This window comes from Dysidea avara, chromosome 6 (assembly GCF_963678975.1).
Source record: "Dysidea avara chromosome 6, odDysAvar1.4, whole genome shotgun sequence".
Taxonomy (NCBI): Eukaryota; Metazoa; Porifera; class Demospongiae; order Dictyoceratida; family Dysideidae; genus Dysidea; species Dysidea avara.
The window spans coordinates 648,487-669,115 of record NC_089277.1 but is presented as its reverse complement, the minus strand read 5'-3'; the positions used below and the strand labels follow the sequence as shown (position 1 = coordinate 669,115).

The 20,629-nt window shown below is 41.5% G+C and overlaps 1 protein-coding gene across 5 annotated transcripts in view; it reads left to right on the top strand.

The window, feature by feature from the left end:
* The window catches only part of LOC136259082 (leucine-rich repeat-containing protein 15-like), a 37,274-nt gene that overhangs the window by 3,093 nt on the left and 13,552 nt on the right, over nucleotides 1-20,629 (top strand). For 4 of the 5 annotated variants that reach the window (XR_010703177.1, XM_066052507.1, XM_066052506.1 and 1 more), the window contains exons 3-8: nucleotides 2,058-2,129; nucleotides 2,182-2,253; nucleotides 8,240-8,311; nucleotides 8,354-8,425; nucleotides 8,474-8,545; nucleotides 8,600-8,665. Coding sequence is in view for 4 of the 5 variants with exons in the window: in XM_066052507.1 (XP_065908579.1) it covers nucleotides 2,058-2,129; nucleotides 2,182-2,253; nucleotides 8,240-8,311; nucleotides 8,354-8,425; nucleotides 8,474-8,545; nucleotides 8,600-8,665 (426 nt within the window). In the remaining variant the exon portion in view is untranslated. The remainder of the gene's footprint in view (nucleotides 1-2,057; nucleotides 2,130-2,181; nucleotides 2,254-8,239; nucleotides 8,312-8,353; nucleotides 8,426-8,473; nucleotides 8,546-8,599; nucleotides 8,666-20,629) is intronic. The other variant, XM_066052508.1, reaches the window with a different exon arrangement.

Here is a 20,629-nt window from a genome sequence, read left to right as displayed (position 1 = left end):
GTTGTACACAATGGGATGTTGTGTCTATTGTGTACATTCCTTAACACCAATGGAATGTGTCTAGGGATGAGTAGGTATGTCGTGATATTATCATGGAGTGGTCATGTTTTTGGATTTGACTATATAAAATAACCAATCAAATGTGAGTAATCCCATACAAATCTCCTACTCACTCATGTGACGCCAAAAAACATTATTCACTTACAATTCACGATATTTAAATTCTTACTAGCATCTTATTGGCTATTTTTCCCATGACATCAGTAATGAAGTAGATAGATGTATTCAAAGTATTTAGATTGTGTTCATGTCTGATGTATATGTGAACTAAAATGGCTTTAGTTATCTGAAACTAAGATATTATGATGTTTTAAAAGACTAAAACTAGAAGTGCCTCCACTTTTACATAGACTATTACTTAATGTTAACAACTAAAACTAGAATCAGTACCATGAATACATGACGATAGAACTTGTTACTTCTTTAAGACGAAAAGTAGCTACTTTGTTATATTGTTGTAGCACTTGAACACATATAGCTAGTCAGGTTGACAGCATGACTGACTGCTAATTAAGTCTTCATACTTACTACAATTGTTTTGCTACTTTGCTGCAGCTAATTTTGGTACCTTGATGTATATGTTGTACCTTGATGTATATGTTGTACCTTGATGTATATGTTGTACCTTGATGTATATGTTGTACCTTGATGTATATGTTGTACCTTGATGTATATGTTGTTCTTGTGTTTGCCATGTTTATTTTGGGTCACACTGTGTATCTTGTATTAAGTGCTAATTGAAACATTTACTGTAGCCACAACAAACAACACAAATGCAGCACTTAAATATTGCAACTAAATTCAACTTACATTATTTGCATCTAAACTGTAAATTCTACATCCGAAAGCCATGTGGGTATGTGTGCAGTAGTAATATATTTGACCAGAGAAAAGCCTAAATGTACACGATCCCTATTATAAATACTACCCAGGTCCCCTCAGGGGTTGGCACTTATCAATTACAGATTATGAGTGTCCCCCTCCCCCCCATCTTGGAAAGGGGAACTCTTATAATCTCTGTCTCTCTAATCTCTGTCTCCTACAGTAGCACTGCTGAGATTAAGAGATTATGAACACCCCCTCGGAAAGGGGAACTCTTATAATCTCTAATTGATAAGTACCACCTTGATGAAATTGGGTCTGGCTAATTATATAGTTGTTGTTTGATACTTATTATGTTGTAGCTTATTTTCATTATGTTTGTCTATGGGTGTGGTATTTGCTATTTTTGTTGGAATGCACTTTTGATTTGGGAAAATAACAGGATTCAGCTTTATTGAGTTATGAGGGAGAATACATTTTTGGGTGATGTTTGTGGGGGTTAATTTTAACTTTTTTTCCTCAACATTGTGTTGGCAAGCTTGTTGCAGTATACATATTATTGTACACTAGTCTATCCTTTCTTATGTACACTTTTCGTACAAATAGCAAAACTATAAAAAAGACTGTTTTTAAATCCACAGTGTCGGTATTGAAATCAGACGGTGGCAACAATAGACACTGTGGTTTAACTAAATAATCAGTGTGTTGCTCAGCACTACTATAGAAAACGGGTGTGCACTAAACAGAATTATCTATGATATTGGTGGACTCATCCATTCATCTTCATATCAAATATTATTGTTATACTCAACCTCTCATAATTGAATTCTTTATAAAATGTTATGGTTGAACTCATGTTGGCTTGGGTCACCCACTACAGGCTATTAGCCTGTAATATACTTGGTAAATCAATGATCGAAAGTGAGATTTGCAATGTTTGGGGTCTACTTTTAGGACCTGTTAGCAGGTATCTAGCCATTTTAAGGAGAGGTCTTTTACAGACCACATTGTCATCCTAAGATTATCCATACCATAATAATTATCTAATGTGCTATTATTAGTATACTAGCTAACAACTAGATTACTAGACTACCCAGTGGTGTAATAAGGGGTTATGGGTTACTATGGGATCAACACAACGTTATTTACAATATCACATTTGATGTATTTCATAGTATACTAGCTAACAACAAGATTACTAGACTACCTAGTGATGTGTTTGTAGGGCTGAAGTCACTGAGATATTTGTAAGTGACCCACCACTCATATTAACTGATAACTACTAGTTTATTGTCATAGGATATTGGATGGTAACCAGATCAGTCAGTTGCCTCAGGGTGTGTTCTCTAGTCTAACTGCTGTGGAGACAGTGTAAGGAATAATGTGTCTTAGAGCAGCTGGGTGGTGTGTATGGTATTAGATGGTACAAATACAGTACAATATTATACAGTACAATATTATACAGTACAATATTATACAGTACAATATTATACAGTACAATATTATACAGTACAATATTATACAGTACAATATTATACAAAACTTTCCTCTGGAAAGTGTGGTTAAACTCATCTGGTACAACAATGGCATACTTTCTATGATACACATCACCCAGCTCTAATGTGTCTACAATTGTTAGTCATTGTGTTGATGATTTCGTGGCTAGTCTGACCCAAATCCACTTTTGGCTTGGGATGTACAGACACTTTCCTACTCCTTGTAATTCCAAGGCGAAAAGCGTGCTCACGTGACCATTAAACAATTGTTAGCTAGAGCCTGCTGAGTGCTAGTCATAATTGCTGTACAGGACGAGTACAAGAGGCAAGGATACAAAGTATTTGTAGCACTGTGATATTAAATGAACTCATAGATAATCCAGCTAGTGAGTTTATGGTTTTCACGAATTACACTTTACAGATTTGAATTACAAGTTTTTGTAAAGTGTCTGTAGCTTATGTAATGACAAAATGAAGTTTTTCTCTTTGGCGAAGTAAATCATTTTTAACAATGTTTAATATGAAAGGTAGGACAATGGTGTAGAGTTAGCTTTAATTCTCTGTGGTGGACACATCACATGCACCTCCAGAAGGAATGTAGTTCAGTGAAGCTCATTAGAGCAGTGAGTTCATCATATCGTACTGTATAGTAGGGACCACAAAGAAGTAGACGTGGCCCACGAAATAACATCACCCAAAAACCAGCCTCACTTTTCCCTGACGACGATGAGGTAGATAAAACTAAGCCCAAACAAGCTTTCAGATCAACCTGAGATGCTTTCAACAAGTTGCTACAGAATTAAAAAAAAAAAATTATTTAACGGGATTTTCTACTGATTGAGTAATTGACTGACTGATGCCAGCGTAACTCGATAATAGCTAAGGTTACGGGCTTGATTTTTTCACTGTTCGATGTTGCTTTGGCCCGAGAGGTGCCTTTTGGTGCATTCTTCATGGACTTATCAGTGTCCTCCTTTGTGTCCCATTCATCTTTGCTGACAGCTAAAAAGTGTCGATTTGGCGGTAGCACGTGATGGCTTCCCTTCACATAATGGAAATCGTCCGTATTTTTCATAGTGGCTATTTTGATTGCAGAGGTGCTTTTCAAACAGTTCTAGATCCGAAATGCTGTGTAATGGGTTGAACATAGCTGACAACGAAACATTATGGATACTTCACTTTTCAGACAATAATTGACATAACTGGGGCGTGCGGCACGATTTCAGATGCGGTATGCGTGGGTTCACCAGTTCATAATTTACAACAAAAAAAAGTTAACAAACAAGTACACAGAAAATTTGGAATTTTCAACTAGAGTAGGGACCATAGCACATCAATAAAAAGTACTGAAACAAGCTGGAGTAGTGCATGATATTAAATCACAGTAAAACAATAAGAAATGTTATATCCCTACTGTGCTCAAGATACCATAACGGAAATGTAAAGTAGGAATATAACAATTCTTATTGTTTTATTTTGATTTAATATCGTGCACTACTCCAGCTTGTTTCAGTACTTTTTATCGATGTGCTATGGTCCCTACTCTAGTTGAAAATTCCAAATTTTTCTGTGTACTTGTGCAATATAAAAAGCCCCAGGATTTCTTGGTGAAGCATTGCTTGTGTTACACAGTATTACACAGAACAAATGCATCATTAATCCAAACGGAAGTTATGGCTTCGAATGTAAGCACCTGTAGTTTATTTTCAGCGTAGTTGCTGTACAAATCAATTGTCTTGCTCTTCCTACTGTCTAGCACTATAATTGATGATTTGATGAGGGCCCAAAGGGCCTGAAGTTAAATTGTGTGATATTCGCTGCATGGTACACTGGTATTTCTATTTCTTCACGTGAAAATACAGTAATTATACAAATAATAAATAGAAAAAAATGTGTCCCATATTTGGTCACGCATGTGCTCCAGTACCCACTTTCTGATTTTGCTGCCACCATAGTGAGCCTATAGAGCCAATAACACGGGAGGAGACCAGTAAATGGCACAAGGCCAATAATATAAACAGCACAACCACAGATAGCATAAATGGCACAAAGGAAGGTTAATGGTACAAAAACCAACAATGATAAGTGGCACTGAGGTCAGTAGTGTAAATGATAGATACAAGGATGAAAGTTGTTACAATGAATAAATGTCTTGAAGACTCTATGACCTCTTGAGATGACTACTCTCGGCTGGAGTGATGTCTGAGCATAATTATTTTCTAGCATGGGGTGATAGTGAAATCTTCGGAAAGTGGAGCCAGTGCTCCAGTCTGCAGTACGGTGTATATCCTAGATAAGAACCCCTTTCGTCTAGTGATGTGCAATATATCAATTATATCGATTATCGCGATGTATTAATTTTTATATCGTGATAAAAAAATTTATATCGTTATATCGTGATATATGATGGTGTAGCAATTTCATCAGAAAAGTAATGATGTTCAAAGGCCCACCCAGAGACAGTATTAATTTCTTTATAACAGACTTACTTACAGAGGAAAGTGCATGTTAGGGACTATTTTACGTGGTTTATACTTGAATATTAGCAAGCAATTCGTATCATGATAAAAGAGGGAAATAATTGTGATAGGCAATATACAAAATTTGCCATATCGCGCAACACTACTTTTGTTGCTGCTGCTGTAGTGCTAGAAGTACGTGTGCTTTGAACATGGAGGTGTCTACCTAGAGTCTCCAATTAGCTAGACGTTGTGAGGTGACTGGTTTGTTAGGTTTGACATATGACAAGAAAGCAATTGAGGGCTTCCTGTATCACACTCTCTATACTGATGTGTAACTGCTTCATATTGTCATAATATTTCATGTCACATAGGCGGCTATCATTGGGGAAAGCCCCAAATGTAAATTGCTTGATAGGTGCTCCAGCCTACTTGCCTAGAGTTGGTAGATGAAAACAAACACCTGGATTGGTATCGAAGGTCTAGAGTTTATAGTTCTGACGCTCTGTTTGCCCCCACTACAGCCATCAGTAGGACTAATTGCTGGGTCAGTGTCTTCAAGAGTATTGTTCTCACCCAGAGATTGGAAATACTTGATAACCACATCAACATCCCATGTAGCTGTGTATCTGTGTTAAGTGGGACATGTGTTGTAAACACCTCTTAAGAACTCTAAAAATGGCTGGATAACACATGAAACATGATCAATTTGTTTTTTGAGCGATTTGTTTTTTGATGGGGTGGTAGCCTCAAACCTGGGAATCTTAAGCTCCAAGAGAGCATGGAGGCGGCGTTTGCCTGCCTCTTCCGGGGTGTGGCTTGATGGGAATCTGGGGGAGGGGGAGGCTTCTTTAGTTGTGACTCTGTTATGACATCAATATTTAAATCCATAAGTAAATCATCATCAAATGTGGTATCATTAATGTCTTTGATGTCGAAAAATTGTTGGCCCATCCTGCTTAGGGAGTGAAAGTAAAGACACTTTGTTCTGAAAGAGTGGCGTGTGTGTGTAGTGTGTGTGTGTGTGTGTGTAGTGTGCGTGTAGTGTGTGTGTAGTGTGTGAGTGTGTAGTGTGTGTGTGTGTGCGTGCGTGTGTGTGTGTGTGTAGTGTGCGTGTGTGTGTGTGTGTGCGTGTGTGTGTGTGTGCGTGTGTGAGTGAGTGTGTGCGTGTGTGTGTGTGTGTGTGTAGTGCGTGTGTGTGTGTAGTGTGTGTGTGTGTGCACGTGTGTGAGTGAGTGTGTGCATGTGTGAGTAGTGTGTGTTGTGTGTGTGTGTGTGTGTGTGTGTGTGTGTGTGTGTGTGTGTGTGTGTGTGTGTGTGTGTGTGTGTGTGTGTGTGTGTGTGTGTGTGTGTGTGTGTGTGTGTGTGTGTGTGTGTGAGTGTGTGTAGTGTAGTGTAGTGTGAGTGTGTGTGTGTGTGTGTGTAGTGCGTGTGTGTGTAGTGCGCGAGTGTGTGTGTAGTGCGTGTGTGCGTGCGTGCGTGTGTGTGTGTAGTGCGTGTGTGTGTGTGAGAGTGTGTGTGTGTGTGTGTAGCGCGTGTGTGTGTGCGTGCGTGCGTGTGTGTGTGAGTGTATGTGGTGCGTGTGTGTAGTGTGAGTGTGTGTGTGTGTAGTGTGTGTGCGTGTGTGTGTGTAGTGTGTGTGAGTGAGCGTGTGTAGTGTGTGTGTGTGTTCGTGTGTGTGTGCGTGTGTGTGTGCGTGCGTGCGTGTGTGTGTGTGTGTAGTGCGTGTGTGAGTGAGTGTGTGCGTGTGTGTGTGTGTGTGTGTGTGTGTGTGTGTGTGTGTGTGTGTGTGTGTGTGTGTGTGTGTGTGTGTGTGTGTGTGTGTGTGTGGTTTGTGTGTGGTGTGTGTGTAGTGTGTGTGTGTGTGCTCTTCCCATCTATCAGGTTCCTCCTGATTGACCACTAATCCAACTCCAGAAGGGCTTCTTCGTTCAGTTCCACGGGGGTCTTGAATAACTGGGACATCTGGTATGTCTGGTTCTTCAGGCATTGGAGCTCTCTGTACCACAGTGGGGCTGGAAAAATGGCAGGGAGAGTTGCCGTCATCTTGCTGATAATCTGGCCAATTCTCTCACACACAGATCCCCTCTCTCTGGTTCTCTTACAAGTCCTCATAATTTGTGTTGCCTTCTACTCCGACAGCCTGATCTTCATCTCCTTGGAGTCCACCATGAAGCCAAGGTACTGGATTGGTACCAGTTGAGACTTCTCCCTGTTGACCACATATCCTAGGAGAGATGTTATCTGAGATAAGTGACTCACTAGCTCCTCCTTGTTCTGTGCCAGCGCCAACATGTCATCTAAATACATTATCAGCCTCATTCCCTGATGACAGAGTCTTACAAGGACAGGTTTCAGTAGCTTGGTGAAGACATGAGGTGCACTGCTTAGACCAAAAGGGAGGCACTGAATTCGTATACACTGCCCTGCCATGGAAATCTTAGGTATTTCCAGTGGCCCTCCCGTATTGTGACTGACAGGTAAGCATCTTTTAGATCTACTGAGGCCATCCAGTTGTCTTTCCTTAGCAGGTCTCTCATAATCCCAAGACTCTCCATCTTGAAATATGCTTGGTGTATGAATTGATTCAACTGTCTCAAGTTGATCACCAGCCTTGCTGACCCATCTTTTTTGGGGACTAGGAAAATCTGGCTGAGGAATTGTTCTGTGCAGGGGGAGACCTTCACTGCATCTTTGGTCACAAGCTTCTCTATCTCGTCTTCTATTGAGTGATGGCCCTTGGTTCCCAGGGGACTTCTGAGATGGGGATGACATCAGCTCTAATCTGTAGCCCTTCACCACCTGAATCATCCATTGGTCGGATGTTATTCTGAGCCAATTGTGCAAGCAAAATGGAAGTCGACCCACTGTTGGGAGGAGCACGTCCTGAGATTATTCAGATGCCGTTGTACCAATGACTAATCGTGTGCAGCAAAATCAGAAAGTGGGTGCTGGAGGAGCGCATACGTGACTGAATACAGGACACATTTTTTCTATTTCTTTTTGTATTGAGCTACTAATTGCTGTATTTTCACGTGTAGAAAGAGAAATACCAGTGGTACATGCAGCAGATCTAATGAAATGTAATTCGAAAAACTACTCACCACAGAAGGCTGAAACTTTGGTGATCCATTCCTTGGATACTACAGATAATGCTGAGAAAATTTAAATCAGAAATTGTGCGAACAAGTCAGGTTTTGCTGAGACGGTCACGTATACATGACCAACACAAGATGCTGATATCTTCGGCTTGGTAACTCAGACAGCCTACAAGATGACACATGTATACTAATCACATTATTGTAACTTACTTTAGTTTAATCTGTGTATCAGCTTGTGTTTTGATGTATTCTACATTCACTTGTGTATGGTAACCATGGTAACTGTTTAACACCTTACTAGGAGCCTGAAGGGTAACAAGCTGGAATTCCTAGCAATGGGAATATTTGGTGATAGTAACCAGTTAACACTTCTGTGAGTGACGTTCCTATGGTGATGTTATCATGGTCACCATAGTAACCTAGAGGATAACAACATACAGGTGATAGAGGAGAGAGCATTAATTGGATTAACTGAACTGAACTGTCTGTAAGTGATGATGTGTGGGTGTATCTTGTGGATCATGTGACCACCTAGCAATCTCCATGGTAATCAACTAACCAACATTGCAACAAATGAGATCTCCCGATGTACTAAACTACAAACACTGTAAGAATCATAATGCTGATCACTGATTGGTTATTGGTGGAGGTGTGTCCATAGCAAATTGAGCTCTAACCACATCTCCATTAACGACGGCCACTTGGTACTACCACACCTTAAAGTGCTGTGAGTTATGGTATTAGTGTGGGGTTATTGTGGGAAAATTTGTACTCTAAAAATAGCACACTCATTGCCAGCCTACCAGGCCACTGTCCGGAGGTGTCGCCCTCTCATCATCATCACTACTCATATCGATTTTATCGATATCGGCTTGTAAGACAACGTATATTAGTGATATCCAACCTCGTATTTCTAGTACAGGGCTGTATAATCACCTTTAACAACCAATACTTACTTTCAACAAGTTATCACTAATCAAAATTTCGTTCCTGGATGCTTCGCTTCTAAATAAAGTTTAATTCAACTTATTTTGTTTTATAATTACGAAGTTATCATATTTCAAAGTCAAAATACATTAAAATTTAGGCTTCGGATAATTAGAGACAAAAAGTATTACGGTCATGGTACTAGCTAGTTGTCAGTATGATGGTGTTTCCACAACATTACAGCTGGATTTGAGGGGCCTTCATGGTTTCGTAACATGAGCAACCATAATCCACTGTGTAGGATACTAACGGGACCATTAATATCCTACAACAAAGTTTGACTGTCTTAATGGCAGACTATAGTAGCAGACTAAATGTTTACACATCTTTAAAAATATTCAAACGTGGTAGGGGTCCCCCTAAAGTGACGTGTGCCGCTATAATGCTACATCTACAAACCATCATAGAAATGTCATACAGGATGAAAATCACCTTTACAGATTAGTCTTACTACACAACACCAAGTACAGTGTTAAAAACACTTACAAGCATTCGGATATAAAAATTGTCAAAATGAACTGGCTATAGCTGGCTATAGCTGGCTAGCAGCATAGCGTCTGATTTTTAGAAGTAGCACAATGCCAACTTGTTTTGTAACAGTATGTATCAAGGGGAAAATAAATGATATCAGTTAGATATATTATAAGCATAGCGTCCATACCGACTATCAATTGCTGGAAAATGATGTGGCCATTCTACTTCATTTCATTCTACCCATTACACATCAAGAACGGTACAAGAAGTGTCTCTGCAATCAATCCAGGAAAGTATGGACAGCTCTCAGGACAGCCAGCTGTACTGAAGTTATCAGGAATTACTGTGAATCACACCTACCTATGTGGTAGTAAGTGGGACTCAAAGGAGGGCAGGGCAGGTATCATGATGCTTGCACTGTAGCTGTTGCAGTTGGCATAAAAGTATCACCTTAAATTATCAAAACTATGGCTGCAGTGCTCCGATTTTGCAGAATAACTCTGATTGACTTTGCAACCAAATATTACTTGTACAGCAGAACAACGTAATGTGTGTGTGTGTTGGGCTGAATGATGTCAAACAGTGAAGAAATCAAGCCTGTAGCATTAACCATAGTTGAGTTATGTTTAGCTGAAGGTATCAGTTAGTTAAAATTCAGAAAATTTTTAAAATTCCATTGGAAGGGTTGGGGTTGCTCTGAAGCCATTTTTGAGCTTGTCTGTGCCTAACCAATGGTGGTGCCTAACCAATGGTGGTGCCTAACCAATGGTGGTGGCACTAATAATGACTTCCATCAGGAATTTTGACCGATACAATCAGTGGGACCAGCAATGATCATATTGTAGTTGTGTTAGTATCGTGAAGTATTCAGTAATGTCTAGTCATAGTAATAGTAACTTTTAATAGTAAGTGATAAGTAGCAGTATATTGCTCAGCACTAAAGTTTTGAGGAGTTCTATGTTCTAGAACAATCTACTATGAAATGCAGTAGTTTAAACTAGAAATTTCATTTATAAAGTGAAAATTTAGTGATATGGACAGCCTTGACCACAGTGGGTGACTGTTCTATTAGAGTGACATGACCCTTTTAACTTCGTAGCTGTTAGTGCTGAAACAAGTACTGCAAGTGCTCGGGTACTCGTTAAGGACTCAGATAGTAAAATTGGTACTTTAGTAGTCATTAAGATTACGTGATCCAATTTGTATCAGCTCACATGATGCATTTGCTATCAGTTAGTGACGCTGTGAGATTTGATGTGTGCAGTTTAAGGCACTTTGCTTGTCAGGAACATTAACTGGATGATACGTTAGTGTAGTGTGTGTGGCATCACTGTAACTTGAATGGTTTAAGCTACATATTGTGATATGTGTTACAAAATATGTTACATTGGTATGGCAAATACTCGTGAGTACTCGATCGTTGATGCTAGAGGGTACTTGAATACTAATAATGTATGATCATTTCAACCCAGTTGCCATGGTTTCTTTCAAGCTACCAAGGTACTGCGTTTCATTCTTCTCTGCATTTCTGTCAAGGGACTTGTTATGATGTTAATTTATATCAACTCTAGTTTATCCTTTAGCTGTGACTAAAATCGGACTTCTGTATGAATAAACATCTATAACACCGTAAATAGGTTTTAAGCAAACTACACCAGGGGCGTAGCTAGCCAGAGGGGGGGGCAGGTGTCCCCACAACACTCAACATTGTTCATAATTGCACAAAAGGCTAATGACCCAATGATGGGCTAGCCAACATACGGTGTTGTATTACTACAACTTATGTAACTAGCTGCATAGCTACTTCATTACTGATTGCTACCAGTTATCACTTATTGATGGAAGTAAAGCTTAATCGCACGTGCCACAACTGTACTCCAACAAATCTGCCCACAATCCAGTAGAACTATATTGTGAATATTTTAGTACAAACTACAATGTGTCACAGTTACTTACGTCAGCCACAGTCTGTGCTGCAGTCCTAGCACACTGGCACAGTGTGATGAGCTCACTCACTTTTGCCGGCGAAATTCAAGCGCCATGTATTGGCACAAAATCCCAACTCTACACCTCTCCTGTTAGCAGAATTTGTAAGCTTGTGACGGATTGTCTGACTCACTGACAAAGTAAAAAAAATTAAGCTGGCATGCCACTACATCTGGTACGAAGATCCCGGGTGTGATTAATTCGAGAAAATAAAGTTGGTCCATTTAATACTTAATCACCTCGTAGGCAGTAGGTTTGTAGCATCATCGCGTATCACTTGTCATTTCTGAATTGCAACTCTTGTGAAGTCACTTTGAGTGGGTCACTTGTCTTTTAGGCTTGAAAAATGTACTATCACGTGAGTAGTGTGGGCTAAATATAGAATTATGTGTCTAATATTTTTGTTTGGTGAAGGCATAGTGTCTATATGGGGGAAACCCCTGGGGATTTTGGCATCCCCTATTTTTAGCGCATCATTGCTTGTAACGTGCAAGAAATAATTGTTTTATTATCATGATTCACAAATGAGTTGAATGTTGTGTACACTAGCATAGTAGCACACAGGAATGCGTGTCATTTACTGGTATGCTTGTAACAGAAGTTTTAAAAAATAAAACCACTTAGTGATGGGGGGGGGGGAAACCCCCCTCCTCTTGGCTACGCCACTGTTGTACACTGGCCCCCTTAGACCCATTAAACAGAAGAAAAAAAATAATAACCATGTCTTGCAAATGGCTGGAGTGATTTCATTCAAACTTGAAGTTCACCTGGCAAGCAAACATGATGCTAAATGGTGTACTCTGGAGTAGGGACCAGCTATGCATACATGATGCTCCACTTAGCAAATATTTTGATGAGCAAGGTTGAACAGTGTTAATTTTTTTTGCGGATTTGCAAACACTCCAAAAATGTATTAGACTATATGGAGGTCTAAATATTTCAAGGACAATGTTTTGCTGGTTACTCCTAAAACCTCGAAATCAGCAAAATTTTCTCCCTGGAAATATTTAAACTATATGGTAAATCCCGAGAAGCCATACATGACCTTTGTATTCAACCAGCTCTTGACTCGTCGTGGGGTCAATCACTGTCATCTTAAGAGCAACCTGTGTAAAAATATAAAAGATGTACATATTGGATTGTGTAATTTTATTCATCTACAAAAATCGGGATAGTGGTATGATTTGTAAAGTGTTAATTAATCCATTCACAGCCAAATTCTCAGGGACCACTGGCCGAATTGCCGAATCGCGTTGTATCAACTGCTCACTACATAGAGCTACTTAGTAATCATACAGTACAGCTCAAAGGTAACGTCGCGAGTATACACATGCGAGTAATGCTCGCATCTTCTCGTGGGATCATTCTTCTGCAATGTACTGTACAATCCTGTGGAATATCGCGTGGATATGCACTAGCCGTGCGAGAAATTCACCACACATGAGTACACTCGCTGCTGAGTTTAGTAACTTCATACAACACTTAAATCACATAAACATTTGTGACCGGTCCCATAATTATGTTCGTGCAAGCATAACTAGTTAATTATACAGTAGAATGCAATAAATGCACGCTGGGCCCGCAGAACGCAATGGGTCGAATATTTACGAAAACGAAAAAAATCCGTAAATTCTAAAGCGCTTGTTTCACAATGAAGGAAAGTGATAACACCAAAAACCTTGGTAGCATCGTGATCCCAAAAGCAAGAGGAGTTCCAAAATCTTTGTTTCGTGTCAGTACTCTCAAGGAGACAGAAGATATCAGCGTTAGTCTGCCTTGCGTTGGACGAGCGGTTCACTATCGCTTTTTCTCACGTTCGTTCGCCTTCGCCAGTACCCCGTGGACATATGAAAGGCCTGGATGACAAAACCTACCCAGCAATGGATTTGCTTGTTCATGGAGAATTCGATGGTGCAAGTTTCATCTTGGTAGAGGACTGCATCCGTATGTTATGATTGTTTTATTAAACGCCTGTAGTTTATTGTCACTGTACAAATCAATTTTTTGCTGTTAGCACTTATAAGCCCCTTCGTAGCGCTGTAACTTCGAAATTTCTTGGCTTCTAGAGTTGAAACTTCGGTTGACCATTCCTTTAACTATCTAGATAAAGAAAATATGAATTAGAAAAATGCACTAACTGAGGTTCTGTGGCATTACTTGGCGACCAATCCATCTAGGTTTACGCCTACTGCTAGCTACAGTACTGACTGTAGTCCGTGACAGAGTCGAGGTCAAGACAGTAGCTAAGTTACCGAGTATTCGGTTGAACACAGGCTGCAATAGGAGACTACACAGCTGGCGGAACTGAGCCAGTGTCGCCTCCCAAGACCATAGGTGAGACCTGTTATCTCGTCTTGCGTGACGCTCTCGAGTAAAGTTAGCTATCGTGGAGCATTACTGTAGCCTTGCTGCATCCACACGGGTCACTCGAGCGCACGTCACGCGCGTCGTGCGTGTACATGCGACGTTACCCGTGAGCTGTACTGTATATCTAAATACTCACTATAAACTGAAGAGGTAAACTGTGTTGTTTTTAACCTCAACAAAGTTATTGAACAACAAAGTTTAAACATTGGTAAAAACTAACAACAGAACTCCAACTAGCTATCTACTAAGGTGTATTACACTCCAACTAGCTATCTACTAAGGTGTATTACACTCCAACTAGCTATCTACTAAGGTGTATTACACTCCAACTAGCTATCTACTAAGGTGTATTACACTCCAAAGAACTATCCTATACAGTTTACTTACAGTGTGATCCATTCCACAGCTGGTTTCTTTGTGATTTGTCCCGTTTTTGGTGTTGCTCAATATCTACACTCGTGTCCACAAGGCAGCCGACTGTCAACTTTACCTGTTCTATCGATGTATAATATTTTCGTTGTAATCAACTACTAGTTTTCAAATTGAAGAACGATTTGATTCACCTATTAGTTCATAATAGGGATCGCCCATGTTTTTTGCAAAAATCCTAATAGAACGCACACCTAAAAACCACCTTGAAAAGCATCCTTCAGCTCAAAACAACCCTCTGGTGGTTCTTTGCAATGAGTATAGGTCCACTAGTAAGTATCAAGTGAAAAGGAAACAGTATGTGTATTTCAGACAAAACTGAAATATGCCAGTTTGTTCATATTATTATTATTCATAATATTATTACTAGGACTGTGTCACATACAACCAAGTACATACACCAACATGACAGCCCCCTGGTGAGGCTATTAGGTGGTGAAGGCATGATTCCCAAATCATCTCAATAATTTATGTCACAGTAGTGACAGATACTACACAATAGTAGCATCGTAACTAAAGGCCACCAGTAGCGTCACAGTAGTGACAGATACTACACAATAGTAGCATCGTAACTAAAGGCCACCAGTAGCTAAGTGCCAGTACATCATTGGTGTGGTAATGGCACAGTGATGTGTACACAGTATATGTATACAACACATACAGGAGAGAACTATACATTATTGCAGTATTGTATGCAGCAATACATTATAGGCAACATCACCAGATAAAAATTATTAGCCAATATACAGCACAGTATCAACATCAACTAGAGCTAAGTAAGGTTAATCAGTGGTGTAGCAATGGTACAGTGATGGGTGACACACTATAATTATGCATACACAACTTGCAGGAGATAGCTACACAATGCTGTAGGAGTATGCAAGCCAGATGAACCAGATAAAGGAAGACAGCCAAGCCAGCCAGAGCCTTGTAGCTAGCTAAGCCAGGTGAAGGCAAAAAAGATTAAGTATGTATTGAATTGCCTGACACCAACACAAAGGAAGTTTGCCATGCCTGCTGCACAAGACAAGATTGTTTACTTGTATTTTATATGTAACTGTATTGTAAAGAGCTGTGGCATGTGTTTTAATGTTTTCTTGTATTGTTTAATTACATATTTTATGTGAATGAATCCACTGGCAGCTGGCATGAAGACTTAAGCTGTTACAAACATAAAAACTTACTTGTACACCATCTTCCTATATAAGGACATTCGCTAATCTTCTCCTTTGTGCAATCTGTAATTAAGCAAGGGTGTGGTACTGGGCGTTATATAGAATTACACCTATGGTCAAGTCATCAGCACGAACAGGTGCAACGATTATACGTTTGTGCCTTCGTTCACAAGCGAATCTATCCCCGGTTAGTTCATGTCTCTAGGCCTCGTAGTTTTCGAGAACATTAATTATTAATTCATTATTTATTTATTTATGCGTAATTTTAACTGCATTTCTTATTATTCTTAGTACTTGGTTGTATAATTATTCTTCTTTCACAGGCATAGCGAAGTTTACAAGGAGAATCCTGGGATAAAAAGTAGCAAGGCTTGCTGAATGGATCATTGTGCGTGTCCATGACCTATTTTTGATTTCGTTTTCGGATGGAAACAGCCCAAACCTGGCCGTTTCTTGCCAAAACACCATTACGCTCAAGAAGCCATACAAGATCGCACTCAGAGTTAAGTTTTTTCATGTGCGCTACTTGTGGCTAATAGAATCTGTCTTTATTAAACTCAGTATAGGCCAGGAAGCTTAATCTGGGCTGATGACTTTGTTGCAAGGTGGTTTTTTCGTTCCGTGATTATTGTACATGGGCGGGTTATCCAGATTAAATACTCTAATAGAGCAGTCATGTAAATACTCTAATAATGCATTCAAGTGTATAACAACAATCCTTGCACTGAATTTGACAGCTATTAAAGGCACCAGTAATGTGAAGTGTAGTTCATATTGGGAGACTCATAGTCTGTATGCACATTGCAATTTGATCAGTATCGAGGGTTGTGATAGTACAGACGAAAGTTCTGGGACTGAATGAACGTGTCCTTTGCGATGCACACGGATACTACTAGATTAACACGCCATCATCTTATCACGTAACAAGCTCTAAATACAGTGCAGCATTACAACATTATTGTGTGCGCCTGCGTGTGTGTGCATATAGTTATCAGTTCAGTCGCAATCTCCGACATCCTCCGGGGGGGCACGGATGCATTTCGTCCCATCCCTTATCTGCTTCCGGGTCTGCTCTGCAGCTCTCCGTTTCGGACGATTGTCAATGTGTGGGCCACTTGGAATAGTTATAGGTCCTTCCTGGTTATCTGGTTCATTAACGACCTGACTTCGCATATTTGTTGCATCACTTGTTACTTCCAGTGGATATAACTTCAAGACAGGTCTGTTGGTAACGCCGTTCCTTGTACGAATGTTTGCTGAGCGGACCAATTCATCATTACCCGTCACTAAACTTTCAACTACAGCTAGCTTCCAGTTAATGCGTGGACAGTCGTCATGTACCAACACTATGTCGCCAACCTTGATTTGTTGGCCACCTCTTCCTGAAGGACGATAAAATTCTCTCAACGAAGTCAAGTATTCATTTCTCCATCTGCTGGTAAAGTGTTCTAGTAGGATTGACTGCTTCTTGGCGTCTCTCCTCAGTTGATCTGCGTCCAGGTAACTGGGGTCTGATATATCTTCAGTGGTAGCTTGTTCATGAGGCAGTTTAGTCAGCCGTCGTCCATGTAAGAGATGTGACGGTGTAAGTGGCTCCGGGTCTGATATGTCATCGGAAATGTAGGTTAGAGGGCGATCATTCAGGATAGCTTCAACTTCTGCGGTGATTGTTTGGAGTGTCACAAGATTAACATGGGCCCTTCCTAGCGTCTTCTTCACCACCATCTTGGTGAGGCCAATAAGCCGTTCCCAATAACCTCCAAACCATGGTGCTCTCTTTGGTATAAATTTCCACACTGTACTTTCCCGGCCCAATGTAGTGGCAATTTCCTCTGATGTCAGAAGCTTGGAGAGTTCTTCTGCAGCTGAAGAGTACGTGGTTGCATTGTCTGACATCATGATGACCGGCAATGATCTCCTGGCAACGAAGCGACGAAAGGCAAGCAAGAAAGTTGTAGTGGAGAGGTCTGTAACTACTTCCAGGTGTATTGCCCTAGAGGTGGCGCAAGTAAATAGGCAGATGTAGACTTTGTTTTCCTCATTGTTCTGTTGTTTGACGTACAGAGCTCCTGTAAAGTCTACACCAGTGATGGAAAATGGTGGTACATCCTGCACTCTGACCTTCGGAAGTGGTGCTGATTCAGGGGCTGCATATGGTCTTCCTCCATGTCGTCTACATATTGTGCATTGTCGTAAAAGTTACTTGACATACTGACGCCCTGAAGGTATCCAGTATGATTGTCGGATGGCTGTCAGAGTAGATCCAACACCTGCATGGGAAAGAAAGACATGCGTGTGGTAAACAATAAGTGCGGTTAGGTGGTTATTCTGAGGCAACAGGTATGGGAACCTGGCCAGCTCACTGAGAGGAGCATTGTGTATCCGTCCCCCACACCGCAAGAGGCCCCTGTCATCCATAAACAACCGAAGTTGCCTGACAAGAGGTGGCTTCTTCACTTCAGGACGGATGTACTTGGATTTGGCACTAGCCATCTCCAATGGGTATCTAAGCTCTTGGCAAGCTTGGATCCATCTAGTTTGTGCAGAGTTGAGCTCTTTGGCAGTTAAGGGGCCATGCAGCTTGGGCCGTGATCTGCACAGGTTGTTTACGAATCTGTATACGTACGCTGTGACAGCCAAAAGCTTGTGTAGTGAGCTGTGGTTGTTCAGTTGGATGATCTTGTGAAGACCAACATCGGGATTGGTAGTTGGCTGAGGTGTGAATTCCTCCGCAATAGCTGCGGCTGCATGCAAGTGAATCTGTGGCTCCGGCTGCCATGTTGGCCAAGCGTGAGGTGTAGTCAACCACTGTGGGCCCTTCCACCACAGATTACCTTGTGAGTTAAGGAGCTCGAAACTTATGCCACGCGTCAGCAGGGTTATGTGCAGTGGGGCAGAAATTCCAAGTTGCATTTGGGAAGGCTGTTCTGATCTCTACCACTCGGTGTTGAACAAATTGTGGCAACTGTTTCATGCTTGCCAGCCAGTGCAGCACAATCTGGCTATCCCCCCAGAAATGGGTGGGAATATCCTGTAGTTGCAGAGCATCTTGAATGAATGTTGCAACTCTTGAGGCAATGACAGCAGCCATCAATTCAAGCTTTGGTAGAGTCAGACTCTTCAGTGGAGCCACACGGTTCTTGGCCATCACAAATGTTACAATATCATCACTCACAAGGAAGGCTACTGCTCCATATGCCTTCGTGCTGGCATCTGCCTTCGTGCTGGCATCTGCAAACACGTGCAGTGTGACATCGGGTCTGTGGAACACCTTCTTGAGGTAGCATCAGTCGATGGTCAACTCAGAAAGCCTCTGAATATCACTGATGATGATATTCCACTCGTCTCTGATGTAGGCATCCAATGGTTCATCCCATTCCACCCGTAATTGCCAGAGTTTCTGCATAAAGAGTTTGGCACGCACAGACACTGGGCTAGTAATGCCCAGGGGGTCGAATAACTTGGATGTATCCTTCAATACTTCACGCTTGGTGGTCAATGTGGTTGGGTGGCGTAAACCCTTCAGTGAGAGTGATAACTTGTCTGTTGACGTGTCCCATCGAATTCCAAGGACATTGATGGGGTTGGAGCTGTCAAATGTTCCATCTTGTTGTGACAGTTCCACCAGTTGTTTACTGTTTGATGCCCAGGCCCTCAGATTGAACTTGGCTTCAGACAGCATGGATCTCGCCTGTCGGTAGAATTATACAGCTTCCTTCTCAGTATTGCACCCTGTAACCACATTATCAACATACAGGTTACACCGTATGTTGTGAGAAATGCGAGTATCATGTTGCAACAGGTGACGGTTAAGGGTGGCAAACAACATAAAGGGGGAACTTACAGATCCAAACAGCACTGTCCGAAATCGGTAGACCGTGAATTCACTGTTAGGATTGCTGGGATCTGAGAGCCAAAGAAACCTTGTGAAGTTGCGATCTTTCTCCCGCAGAGCTATGTGAAGGAAAGCCTTCTCTATATCAGTTGAGATACCATAGGGGTGAGAGCGGAAGCGGAGAATGATTGATGTTAAGTCATTGAGAAATGGAGGACCTGTGAGGAGGCAGTCATTCAGGCTAGGGTACTCGCGTGACTGGCGGCAGCTACAGTCATACACTATCCTTATAGGAGTAGTGGCTGAGTCCTTGCTCACTGGGTGGTGAGGGATGTAGTGGGACAGAGTACTCTTGTCAGACTCTGGAACAAGCTCAATGAAGCCTCTGCTTAACTGCTCCTTAAGGATTGCATCGTATGTTTGTAGCAAACTGGGGGACTTAGCAAGTCTACGAGCTAAGGATCTAGTACGCCTCTGGCACACTTCAAGATTGTCTGGAAGTGGGAGATGTTCCTCTCTCCACGGGAAGCCTGCACAATAGGTTCCATCATTCAACCTTGAGATGTGAGAGGCAGAGTGTGAAGTTAGAAATTGAGCATCTGATTTGTCTGGATCTGTTGGTGTGATTGCTGTGTCTTCTACCTGCCAGAATCTTTGCAAGTCACACTCCTCCTGATGATGTGCTGTAATGACATGAAGGGAATTAACGCTAGTGCTAGGTGGTCGGGGTAGTAGAGCAGGTCCGGAAAGCAAGTATCCAAGCTTCGAGCTCATGGCAGTTGGACCAGCTCCTCTAACAATGTGGTCCCCAACCAGGTCCCAGTAGTGGTCTGCTCCTATGAGCAATGAGATGTCGAAGTTCTCAGCTGCCGTGACTGGGTGGGCCAGTGGTAATCCCTGGAGGTGTGGTAGCTGTAGCACACCTGTATTCAGTGGATTGGAAATAGGAGTTGCTATAGTAGGCACTACCAGTGCTGAAAGCGGTAGCAGTTCTCCAGTGGATGTCCTGATTCTGATTGACACCACATCCATTTGCTTGTGCAGTGGTTTGCTAGCACCAAAGGATGACAGGCTGATGTTTTCAAACCTGTATGGCGTTAATGCCAAGTCACTTGCCAGCTTCTCAGTGAGGAAGGATCGCTGCGATCCTTCATCAAATAGGATATTAGCTTCAGCCTGCAGGTTGGTGCCGACAACAATGGCAATAGCGGTCTTTAGCAGACAGGTGGTGTGTTTGGCAAGCTGGCGTGGTGCTAGTGTGGTGAAGGACGCGGTGTCAGTAGTAGCAGTTGATGGTGGAGTTACTTCACTGGAGGTGGTGTTACTGGGAATGGTGGGATTGGTGTCACTAGTGGTCTGTTTGGCTGGATCGTTGCAGATGCTAGTATGATGTTTGTTGCCACATTTGCGACACCGGTTCTTGGAATTACATTGGGAT